We start from the raw sequence: 12,724 nt of genomic DNA, 5'->3' as shown, positions 1-12,724 counted from the left end.
AAAATTCTATCCGGGTTATAGATCGTTATTTTGGTTATTGGCTATATTGGACATGTCCACCCGCCGCTCCGCCGCGTTCGTGAGTTAGTCTGGCTGAGTCTCTGGGTGAGTGAGGAAGCCTCTGCGCATTCATCCAAACATTTCGCTGTAATCCATTGTTTTTTTGTGATTGATTGAGTGCAACTGCAAAATAAGGAACCATGGGCCCAAAGAAAGTTCCTAGTAAAGTTCCTTTGGTAAAGAAAGTCAGAAACATGATAGAATTCAAGGCAGGCAGGCAGGCATAGAGGCAGGGAGTGTATCAGGCATGCAGGGAGTGGACAGTTTTTTTGTGCGACAGGGTGCAGTGACTCTCAAGCTGGTCCTAGTGGCAGTAAAAGACACAGAAGGGAAGTAACCCCTCCTCGCTTTCTTTCATATGCCAACAAGTCTTCAATAAAGGTATGTAATGTTCATTTATTAGTAAAATTAGTGCTTTATATTTTTTTCTCATTGTTTTGTGTATGTAAAACTATAGTTAATCTTTAATTCTTATGGGAAATATTACATATTTTTGTTTTCGGCTATTTCAGTTTTAGGCCGACATTCTGGAACGAATTATGGCCGATATCCGAGGGTCCACTGTATCTGGGATTGCTTATTTAGAAAAGTGCTAAAAGTACCACGTGCATGTTAATACTGGACTTAAGCATCAGTCTGTCTCTTTTTACAGCAGCAATAATTTGTGATTACATTTGTACATTGAATAGTGTCCTACTTTCTAAGACACATTTCTGTTTATTGAAGTGCTGATTGATTTTCTACATAGCCATTTATGATATTTCTAAAATAATAAAAGTAATATATAAGAGGAGATAAAAACAAATTTCAAGTTTAGTTAAAGGAGAGGATTTAGTGATTTTTGTAAATATAAGAACATGATTAATAACACTGATGAAAAGACTTCAGATAATGAATATTATTTACAGGCTCACAGACTAACAGGAGAAAAGCTGAAAATCCGAGAAGTAGTGACAGTTGATGTTGCCAATGATCCAGTTAAACCTTCAGATTATAAACTTAACGAAGACCCAACAAGGTTTAAATCTGAGAAAACTGGTCGTGGTCCTCTGCAAGGGCCACGCTGGTGGAAAAAGGTATGGGGCACAAACTACAGATTTTACTGCCTATCAGTCGAACATGAAGAAATTCTTGCTCGCTTCAAAAACATTAATAGTTTCAACAGTATTACCTCTTTAAGTATATCTTCTAAGCAAATTTTCATTGTCTAGAGAGACTGGGATTTCATTTACTGTGATGTGTGGAGATATAATATTCTTTGTACATAAACAGCTGCAGTAATAGGCACAATAATGTCACTATTAAGAGGTCCTAAGTTCAGATGCTTGGAAATACTTAATAATTTAGGAAAGAAACTTGCAGTGCATCAGTGTACATCCAGCAGTGATTGTGAACTTGGATTCAAAGCAGATGTTACATGTTGATCAAGGTGATACTAGGATTTGACTTTAGGGTTAATTGAGATAAGTCAAGTTAGCAAATATACTTTGAATAATAAAACACCCTCCAGAAATTGGGAAAGTGGTAGCAACCATTTCTCATTTCTGGAGAGTTGTCATCTGTGATTCCTTTTCCTACTCATTGTTTGAAGTATGATTTTAAATTGCTTCATTACAAAATAATAAATTAATATCTTGCTAAAAATTTATACATGCACTAGAGATTTTAATTATTTTAATCTAAAATAGTATTTTATTTTCAATATTACTTATTTTCATGTGGTAGTGTGATCCAGTGATGACTTGCTACAAGTTAGTGACATGCGAGTTCAAATGGTTTGGGTTACAGTCACGCATAGAGAAGTTCATCCAGGATGTTGAGCGCAGACTGTTTACTAACTTCCATAGGTAAAGCTCCTCATAATGACTTTTTGTTGTACAGTGCTTCATTTGATTAATGGCACACTTTCACTAGTAAAGATTAATGTAAGTTTACAGTAGAAATAAAGTAGCTTGTATGCATTAAAAGACTTGGTCCTAGATGAAAAACTATAATAGTACAGTACTGATAAATTAGTGTTGGTGTAGAATGATTTGATAGCTTATGAGAATGTATTTAATATAGTTCTGCAAAGAGCACTTGTCTTGTAGTTTATAAATCTTTTTCATAAAAATTTGGAAGCATTTATGTACATCAACTAACTTTTTTGTCTGCTGCCATTGTAAATTAATCCTGAAGTGACTGTAAACTTTTGGTAGGGATGTAAATGACAACTATAATGAAAGTTTCTCCAAAGATGTTGTCAGAGATAGAAAAGCAGCTTGATGCAGGTGGTCCATGCCCTTTAGGAAGGCACTCAACAGCTTTTGAGATTATTCTACTGAAAAGAACCTTTCAAATATTTGAGGGAATATGTTATAGTACTTTATATGCATTTTTCTATACAGTATGCTATGCAGTGGGGAGATTAAGCTTGTCAGTTTGAAGTTTCTTGTATTATTGGTCTCAGATTTAAATTATAAGGTTGAAAATTCTCGGATTGTAGCTTGTTGTGGGAAAAAAAGCATGGTAAGTCTGTTAAAGAAAAAAACCATGACTAAGGGGAACTAGGAATGCTTAATATCATAAGTGGTTAATTTCTAGGCAAGTGTTCTGCTGGATGGATGAGTGGTATGGAATGACTATGGATGACATTCGGCAGTTGGAAGATGCAACAAAAGAGGAACTTGACCAGGTAGGTGCTTGGCATAGCATTACCACTTAGCCTCTTTTTTTTTAAGGAGATAATGCTGGATTTGTGATTATGCATATCCAGTAGAGTATTTCTCTTTTTTGTAATGTTAAATACACATGCATTTTCTTTGTGGGAATCAATGTCATATTATGTATGTAACTTGCCTCAGTAGGAGACGGCTAGTGTCAAAACGAATAATATATACATAGAGGTAGCTTGATTGTGTGATTTTTTTTTTTTTTTAAATATGTAATACTGCACAAGTGAGATTCATTTTTGGAACTTTATTTGAAAGGAAAGTGATAGGAGTTAGAATTCTGGGGTTGCAGTGTGGGTGGCACCAGTAATCTAAATTGTAAGAGTAAGAAGTATTTTATTCTTCAGTTTCTTAGAGTTACGACAGTTAATTGATAAATATAATGTAATACGTATTTTTTTTTTCCAACAAGTCGACCATCTCCCACCAAGGCAGGGTGACCCAAAAAGAAAGAAAATCCACAAAAAGAAAATATTTTCATCATTCAACACTTTCACCTCACTCGTACATAATCACTGTTTTTGCAGAGGCAGCCAGATACAACAGTTTAGAAGCATATACTATAAAGATATATAACATATCCCTCCAAACTGCCAATATCCCAAACCCCTCCTTTAAAGTGCAGGCATTGTACTTCCCATTTCCAGTGCTCAAGTCCGGCTATATAAGAAAAACTGGTTTCCCTGAATCCCTTCACTAAATACTACCCTGCTCACAGCCCAACAGCTTGTCAGGTCCCAAAAACCATTCGTCTCCATGCACTCCTATCTACCAGGCTCACGCACGCTTGCTAGAAGTCCAAGCCCCTCACCCACAAAACCTCCTTTACTCCCTCCAACCTTTTCGAGGATGACCCCTACCCCACCTTCCTTCCCCTACAGATTTATATGCTCTCCATGTCATTCTACTTTGATCCATTCTCTCTAAATGACCAAACCACCTCAACAACCCCTCCACAGCCCTCTGACTAATACTTTTATTAACTCCACACCACCTAATTTCCACACAGCGAATTTTCTGCACAATATTTACACCACACATTGCCCTTAGACAGGACATCTCCAACTGCCTCCTCACTGCAGCATTTACAACCCAAGCTTCACACCCATATAAGAGTGTTGGTACCACTATACTTTCATACATTTGCTTCTTTGCCTCCATAGATAATATTTTTTGTCTCCACATATACCTCAATCTAGATAGTAGGTTGGTAGACAGCAACCGCCCAGGGAGGTACTACCGTCCTGCCAAGTGAGTGTACAACGAAAACCTGTAATTGTTCTACATGATGGTAGGATTGCTGGTGTCTTTTGTCTGTCTCATAAACATGCAAAATTTCAGGTATGTCTTGCTACTTATACTTGCACTTAGGTCACACTACACATACATGTAGAAGCATATATATTCACACCCCTCTGGGTATTCTTCTATTTTCTTTCTAGTTCTTGTTCTTGTTTATTTCCTCTTATCTCCATGGGGAAGTGGAACAGAATTCTTCCTCCGTAAGCCATGCGTGTTGTAAGAGGCGACTAAAATGCCAGGAGCAAGGGGCTAGTAACCCTTTCTCCCGTATAAATTACTAAATTTAATAGAGAAACTTTCGTTTTTCTTTTTGGGCCACCCTGCCTTGGTGGGACATGGCCAGTGTGTTGAAAGAAAGACATACCTCAATCTAGGTAATAGGTTGGTAGACAGCAACCGCCCAGGGAGGTACTACCATCCTGCCAAGTGAGTGTAAAATGAATGCCTGTAATTGTTTTACATGATGGTAGGATTGCTGGTGTCCATTTTTCTGTCTCATAAACATGCAAGGTTTCAGGTACGTCTTGCTACTTCTACTTACACTTAGGTCACACTACACATACATGTACAAGCATATATATACACACACCACTGGGTTTTCAATTTTCTTACTAGTACTTGTTCTTGTTTATTTTCTCTTGCTTCCATGGGGAAGTGGAACAGAATTCTTCCTCCGTAAACCATGCGTGTTGTAGGAGGCAACTAAAATGCCGGGAGAAAGGGGCTAGTAACCTCTTCCCCTGTATACATTACTAAATGTAAAAGGAGAAACTTTCATTTTTCCTTTTGGGCCACCCTGCCTCGGTGGGATGTGGCCCACCGAGGTTAACCTATAGTTAACCTCATCCTTAGAATCTCCCGTAAGCACAGTATCATCAGCAAAAACTAACTGTGTCAATTCCCATTTTGTATCTGATTCCCCATAATTTAATCCCATCCCTCTCCCCAACACCCTAGCATTAACTTCTTTTACAACCCCATCTATAAATATATTAAACAACCATGGTGACATTACACATCCCTGTCTAAGACCTACTTTTACTGGGAAGTAATCTCCCTCTCTTTTACACACCCTAACCCAAGCCTCGCTATCCTGGTAAAAATTCTTTACAGCCTTTAGTAACTTACTACCTATTCCATATACTTGCAGCATCTGCCACATTGCTCCCCTATCCATTCTATCATATGCCTTTTCTAAATCCATAAATGCAATGAAAACCTCTGTACCTTTATCTAAATACTGTTCATATATGTGCTTCAGTGTAAACACTTGATCTACACATCCCCTACCCACTCTAAAGCCTCCTTGTTCATCCGCAATCCTACTCTGTCTTACCTTTAATTCTTTCAATAATAACCCTATCGTACATTTTCCCTGGTATTCTCAGTAAACTTATTCCCCTATAATTTTTAAAATCTCTCTTGTCCCCCTTCCCTTATATAAAGGAGCTATACATGCTCTCTGCCAATCCCTAGGTACCTTCCTCCTCTTTCATACAGATTTTAGGGCCTTTGACATGCATTGAATTTTTGTAAAGGTTCAGTTGGACACGGGGAATGTCATAGAGATGTTTGTCACAGGCACAATACCAGACACAAACATCTCTGTCATTCCCCGTGTCCGACTAAACCTTTACAAAAATTCAATGTATGTCAAAGGCCCTAAAATCTGGAACACCCTACCTGAAAATTCTAAAACTGCAGACACATTCATCACCTTCAAAACTACCATCAGAAAACATCTTATCTCCCTGATGCACCCTGTCAACTAATTACACGAATACCACCTGGTGGTTAACACTTACACTCACTCACCCATTTGACCATAAACAGAAATATCAATCTGTGATACTCCAATACTGAAACTATGTATAGTGCCAAATCAAAAGCATTCACATTGCTAAACTTACAAACTAGTATTTAGTCACTTAGCCATAATACCAACTTACCTCATAATTTTATAATATTTTAAACTTAAATTAAATCTTAAGTCTGCCCGAAATGCCTAGCCATGCTAGGTGTTCTAGTGGTACACTCTGTAATTATTATTTTACTACATGTAAGCAATACAATAACCAAATTCTGTAAACTCAGCATTGTAATCCTTATAGAGAATAAACTTTGAATTGAATTTGAATTTATTAAACAAAAATACCAACCACTCCAACACTATATCCCCCACACTCGCATCCTGCTCTTCATTCCTAAAAGATGTTATACCTCCCTGGCCAGTGCATGAAATTACCACCTCCCTTTCTTCATCAACATTTAAAAGTTCCTCAAACTATTCCCACCATCTACCCAATACCTCCAGCTTCCCATCTACTAACTCCCCTACTCTGTTTTTAACTGACAAATCCATTCGTTCCCTAGGCTTTCGTAACTTGTTATCTCTCTCCCAAATTTTTTCTTATTTTAATCAAAATTTCTTGACAGTGCCTCTCCCACTCTATCATCTGCTTTCTTTTTTCATTCTCACCACTCTCTTACCTTTCTTTTACTCTCCATATACTTTGCTCTTCTTATAACACTTCTGGTTAGTAAAAACCTCTCATAAGCTACCTTTTTCTCTTTTATCACACCCTTTACTTCATCATTCCACCAATCACTCCTCTTTCCTCCTGCACCCACCCTCCTATAGCCATAAACATCTGCCCCACATTCTAATACTGCATTTTTAAAACTATTCCAACCCTCAACTCCCCCACTACTCATACTTGCACTAGCCCACCTTTCTGCCAATAGTTGCTTATATCTCACTCTAACTTCCTCCTCCCTTAGTTTATACACTTTCACCTCTCTTACTTGTTGTTGCCATTTTCCTCTTGTCCCATCTACCTCTTACTCTAACTGTAGATACAACTAATGATCCAATATATCAGTTGCCCCTCTATAAACATGTATGTATATCCTGAAGCCTACCCATCAACCTTTTATACACCAGTACATAATCTAACAAACTACTTCCATTATGTGCTATATTATACCTTGTATACTTATTTATCCTCTTTTCATAAAGTATGTATTACTTATTACCAAACCTCTTTCTACACATTGCTCAATTAAAGGCTCCTCATTTTCATTTACCCCTAGCACCCCAAATTTACCTACTACTCCCTCGACAACATTTGTACCCACTTTAGCATTGAAATCCCCAACCACAAGTACTCTCACACTTGGTTCCAAACTCTCCATGCACTCGCTCAGCATTTCCCAAAATTTCTCTGTCTCCTCTACATTCTACACTTCTCTCTTCTCCAGGTGCATAAACACTTACTATAACCCACTTTTCACATCCAACCCTTATTTTACTCCCCATAATCCTTGAATTAATACAGTTATATTCCCTCTTTTCCTACCATAACTTATCCTATTCTTCAACATTATTACTACTACTCCTCTAGCTCTAACTCGATTTGAAACCACTAACCTAATCCCATTTATTACTCTCCACTGAAACTCGCCCACCCCCTTCAGCTTTGTTTCGCTTAAAGCCAGGACATCCAGCTTCTCATTCATTTGTTAAACATCCACAATCATCTCTTTCTTATCATTTGTACAACATCCCTGCTTATTCAAACATCCCACTTTGACGGTTTTCTTCTTTTTCTTTTTAGTAGGCTCTATGGGAAAAGGGGTTGCTAGCCCATTGTTCCCGGCATTTTAGTTGAATTCTACAACATGCATGGCTTACGGAGGAAAGATTCTTATTCCACTTCCCCATGGATATGAAAGGAAAATCAATAAGAACAGAAACTATAAAGATAAAATCAAAGAAAACTCGGATGAATGTGTATACATAAATGTGTACATGTGTGTGTAGTGTGACCTAAGTGTAAGAAGTAGCAAGACACCTGAAATCTTGCATGTTTGAGACAGAAAAAAACACCAGCAGTCCTACCATCATGTAAAACAATTACAGGCTTTCGTTTTCACTCACTTGGCAGGATGGTAGTACAGTGGACCCCCGCATAACGATTACCTCCGAATGTGACCAATTATGTAAGTGTATTTATGTAAGTGCGTTTGTACGTGTATGTTTGGGGGTCTGAAGTGGACTAATCTACTTCACAATATTTCTTATGGGAACAAATTCGGTCAGTACTGGCACCTGAACATACTTCTGGAGTGAAAAAATATCGTTAACCAGGGGTCCACTGTACCTCCCTGGGTGGTTGCTCTCTACCAACCTACTACACGTTCTATAATATGTAATCTATTTAACTTTTTTCTTTTTGGGCCACCCTGCTTTGGTGGGATATGGCCAGTTTGTTGAAAGATCTATAGTATATCTATACTCTTCTCCTTGTAGGTTTAGTGCCTCTTTTTGATTATAATAATAATATACCCCTCTCCCCAGTGCTAGGTTGTTGGGGAGAGGAGTGGGATTAAATATGGGAAATCAAATACAAAATGGGAGTTAACAGTTATTTAGCTGATGATACTGTGCTTTTGAAAGAGTCTAAAGAAAAGTTACGAGGATTAGTGGATGAGTTTGGGAGGATGTGTAAAGGAAGAAAGTTGAAGGTGAACATAGAAAGAGTAAGGTGATGAGGGTATCAAATGAGTTAGGTAAAGAAAAATTGGATATCACATTAGAGGGAGGGAGTAGATCACAGCAGAGACTAAACAGATCCTGGCTTACAAACAGCATCCTCAAATCTATTGATAAAAAAAATCTATGAAAAACGGTACAGAATGGGTCTAATAACAAAGGATCTCGCAAAACGTTACTCGTCAATACAAACCAATCTAATAAGGTGGTCAAAAAAATTGTATTATGAAAACAGACTTCATGACATAAAAGGTGATATGAAAAAGACCTGGAAAACCTTATCTGAAACTCTAGGAACAAAAAAGCTGTCACAAAATAGATTGATTAACTTAACTAAACCAGATGAACCTCTCCTACAGCCAACTGATACTGCCAACAAGCTTAATATCTTTTTCTCTACCATAGGAACAAAACTGGGAAGTAAAATCCCAAGCTCAAACATTCAACCAACAGACTACTTCACTGGCAACTACCCTAATACTCTATTTTTAGCCCCAACGAACCCAACTGAAATCTCGCTTATCATCAAAACGCTAAAGAACAAGACAGAGGACCTAAATAACTTGCCACCACTCATGAATAAAAAAGCTTCTCATGTGTTGTCACCAATTATTGCAACTCTTTTTAACAAATCCATTGAATCTTCCACCTTCCCATCCATACTCAAGACAGCAAGAGTCACCCCAATCCTCAAAGGAGGTGATCCAACTGAATTGAACAATTACAGTAGGGCCCTGCTTTACGGCGTTTCGCCTTACAGAGTTCCGCTAATACGGCGATGTCAAATTATGACCAAAGTTTGCTATACGGCAAGCAGTCTTTTAAATACGGCACGCCCCCACCCGGTTTGTTTACATTCTCCATGACCACATCTATTATGTCTGGAAACTTTCCAAAATTTCAAGTGTTTTACAGTTATTGCGCATTTTATATGTACTCTGATAATTATTCTTATGTGTACCTGTACCTAAATATACTTACACACTGTGCTAGTGTGCAGGTACACATTAAAATCGCTAAGTCTCTCTCTACTCATGACGCCAATAGTAATAATAATCATCACTCTTGGGCACATTAAATGTCTTATTTTACATTAATATAAACATTTTCATTAATCCATCTATTATATTTTCCTCAAAGTTATATAAGAAACACGTTACATAGCATATAAACATGATACATACACTCACAGAATAAAAATTGACGTAAATATGAGATTTGTTTACAAAGCGGCTGTGTAGGTAGTGTCAGAAGAATTACGTTTTCTCTAGTCAAACACTGGGGGATACCTGTAGAAAAAATATTCCTTTCATATACCTTCATTCTATATATAGCAATTCACGACCCTTGTGGGTTTAGTGCTTTTTTATTATGATATCATCATCATCATCATCATCATCATTATTCACTCTAAAAATGGTGTGTTGCATGAGAATGGGAGTGTTGCTGTTTGTCTATTCTGTAATAACTTGTACAACTTGTACACAATATAAGAGTACATGTATTTGTATTGTGAGGTAATTATTATTATAAAAATATTGAGGTAAAAGTTTTACAAACTCTTACAAATGTACATGAATGAACTAAAAGCAGACACATATTAATACGCATTTATTTCGCCTGACGGTGATCGCCCACTACCTGTTCAGTTTGTGTTACATTTTCTGAACTCTGTATCTCATTCTCTCTCTTGTTTACTCTTTCGTTAACTAGTTGGCTCTCGTTGACAATGGCGTCTAAGCTTAGCTGTGATAAAAAGAGGAGTCGTAAACCTCTTGCTTTAAGTGCCAAGTTAGAGGATGATGGTGTGCCATTCTGATTTTATTCAATAAACACCCTGCCACTTACCTCTCACACATTAATATTAATATTTTAAGGGAAGTAATAAGTGTACTCTGTGTGTATCTTACCTTTGGAGATGAATGTTTTTTGGGACTTGACATACTGGTGGAGTGTGAACGGGGTAATATCTTGTGAAGGGATTCGGGGAAACCGGTTAGCTGGACTTGAGTCCTGGAGGTGGGAAGTATAATGCGTGCACTTTAAAGGAGGTATTTGGGATATTGGCTGTTTGGAGTGACTTCTAAACTGTCATATCTGGGTACCTCTGCAAACATAGTGATTATGTGTGAATGATGGTGAAAGTGTTTTTCTTTTTTGGGTCACCCTGCCTCATTGGGAGACTGCCGATGTGTTAAAAAAAAATTTTTATCTTGTACAAAATTCCAAGTTAATAATATAAAGAATATAAATCAAACTCCATTTGTGTGTTTAAGTCTGTTACTGTTTATATATGTTAAGTTAAGTTTTAACTTTGCCCTAATGTAGGTTGGCATTTGATGACTATAGAAATTAATATTTCTCTCTTCACAGCAACGACAGAGAGGAGAAGTCCGAGGCATAAAGGATGAGTAGGGTTCAAATAATTTTATTTGTATTTTTATGCTGGAATTGCTAAACTCGAGTCATTTATTGTTGCTCTGTATCAGGTGGCAGAAAATCCCTGGTAGGTGGTACAGACAACTGTTAGGTTTTGACTTTTGTTGGGTACTTCAGTATAAGATTAATATTTCAGAATGTGAGCTTTGCATTAAGTTAATAAAAAGAATATGTATTTACTGTATTTTATGTCCTGTTGCACATTATTTACAAGCTGTGTTTGTAGATCCTTGACTGGCATATAATATTAGTGTGCTATCTGCAAGCTCGGAACCCATAATTGTAACTTGCCTGTGGTAATATAGCACTATCCATGAGCTAAATTCATAAAACATCATTATACATATTACAGTACAGTATATATCTGTTAAATGACTTGCGTATTTGTATAGCATTACAACTGATCCAGAATAGTGTAAAAAAAAAAATTATATTTGAGTACAGAGGCTGCACTGTACTGTAATAATCAAGAACACTTTATGATGGCAAGCTGCCCATAATAGTGAAAAGACAAGTTAATAGGGAAGCTTTTAATTAATGGTGTGTTCTGCATTCTTTTTTTTTCTCCCCCATGCAGCTTACTATAGTCTAAAATATATTTTTTGTTACTTGTGTACAGGGGTAGTGCCAGAATTTTTATACCAGGGGGGGGGGGGGTTAGGAGTGGCATGGTTATGCGATTAGAAGGGAGAGGGGGACATAGACTTGTTTTGAAGCAGCATTTTTATTATAATTTTTATTGGGGGCTGAAATTTCCAAAGCCTTTCCTTGGCACTCTTGCTGCTTGTTAACCTAAGGTGTGTGCACTTTAAATATAGAAAACTATTAACAAAATTGAGTGGCATTTCTTGATATGTCGTTGCACATTAATGGTGCTTAAAATATAGAAATATATTATCAAAACTGGTATTTCTTGATGTGTTGTTGCAGATTAGTTTGTTACTGTTGAAGTACTGTACTGTATTTGTAAGAGGCTAGTGAAATGCTGAGTAGCTCTATTAACTATGTTGTATTTTCCCTTCAAGGGAGGTGCCTTGATGCTGGTGAAGGGCTTTCAATCTAAGGAATTAGAGCCTCTCCCCTTTACAACATTTGTACTTGCTTCTCCGTCCCCAGGTGCTACACAATCGCTTTGGGTAAATTAAGCGCCTCCCCATGAATGAAGTAATAATAATATGCTGTCATGTATTGTGATACAGTACAACTGTCAGTGTTAATGTATGTTAAATTCATGATTGTACAGGTTTCACTGTAATTATAGGAATGGTGTTGATAGTTTGTTAATCATTAGAATGTGTACTGACTTACATTAAGAGAACTGAATTCTATTATTGCTTATTCGTATTGTACACTAGTCTACTGTACTTTGAAATAGATAGCTCATTTTATTAATAAATGGTTGTACAATTCTCATTCTTTTTTAACTTAAACTTACAGGCATTAACTTAGTCAACAGAATACATCTACATTATACTTCGTAGGAATTTACATGGATCACATTATAGATTTTTCTTCAACACACTGGCCAGCTCCCACCCAGGCAAGGTGAGCCCCCCCCCCCCCCCCCAAAAAAAAAAAAAAAAAAAAAACTTCACCATTCATGCCATCAACATCTTGCCAGAGGCACACAGATATGACAGTTCAGATGTCCTTCCAA

The 12,724-nt window shown here is 37.1% G+C and overlaps 1 protein-coding gene across 3 annotated transcripts in view; it reads left to right on the top strand.

Moving 5' to 3' along the window:
* LOC128697530 (phosphatidylinositol transfer protein beta isoform) overlaps nucleotides 1-12,476 on the top strand; it is a 37,354-nt gene extending 24,878 nt beyond the window's left edge. For all 3 annotated transcript variants that reach the window (XM_053789314.2, XM_053789299.2, XM_053789306.2), the window contains 4 exons: nucleotides 969-1,136; nucleotides 1,786-1,907; nucleotides 2,644-2,734; nucleotides 11,002-12,476. In XM_053789314.2, coding sequence (XP_053645289.2) covers nucleotides 969-1,136; nucleotides 1,786-1,907; nucleotides 2,644-2,734; nucleotides 11,002-11,043 — 423 coding nt within the window. In that variant the 3' untranslated portion in view covers nucleotides 11,044-12,476. The remainder of the gene's footprint in view (nucleotides 1-968; nucleotides 1,137-1,785; nucleotides 1,908-2,643; nucleotides 2,735-11,001) is intronic.
* Nucleotides 12,477-12,724: the final 248 nt, after the last annotated feature.

The sequence above is a fragment of the Cherax quadricarinatus genome, chromosome 31 (assembly GCF_038502225.1).
Source record: "Cherax quadricarinatus isolate ZL_2023a chromosome 31, ASM3850222v1, whole genome shotgun sequence".
Classification (NCBI taxonomy): domain Eukaryota; kingdom Metazoa; phylum Arthropoda; class Malacostraca; order Decapoda; family Parastacidae; genus Cherax; species Cherax quadricarinatus.
The sequence above is the reverse complement of the archived record's forward strand: the minus strand, read 5'-3'. Positions and strand labels throughout refer to the sequence as shown.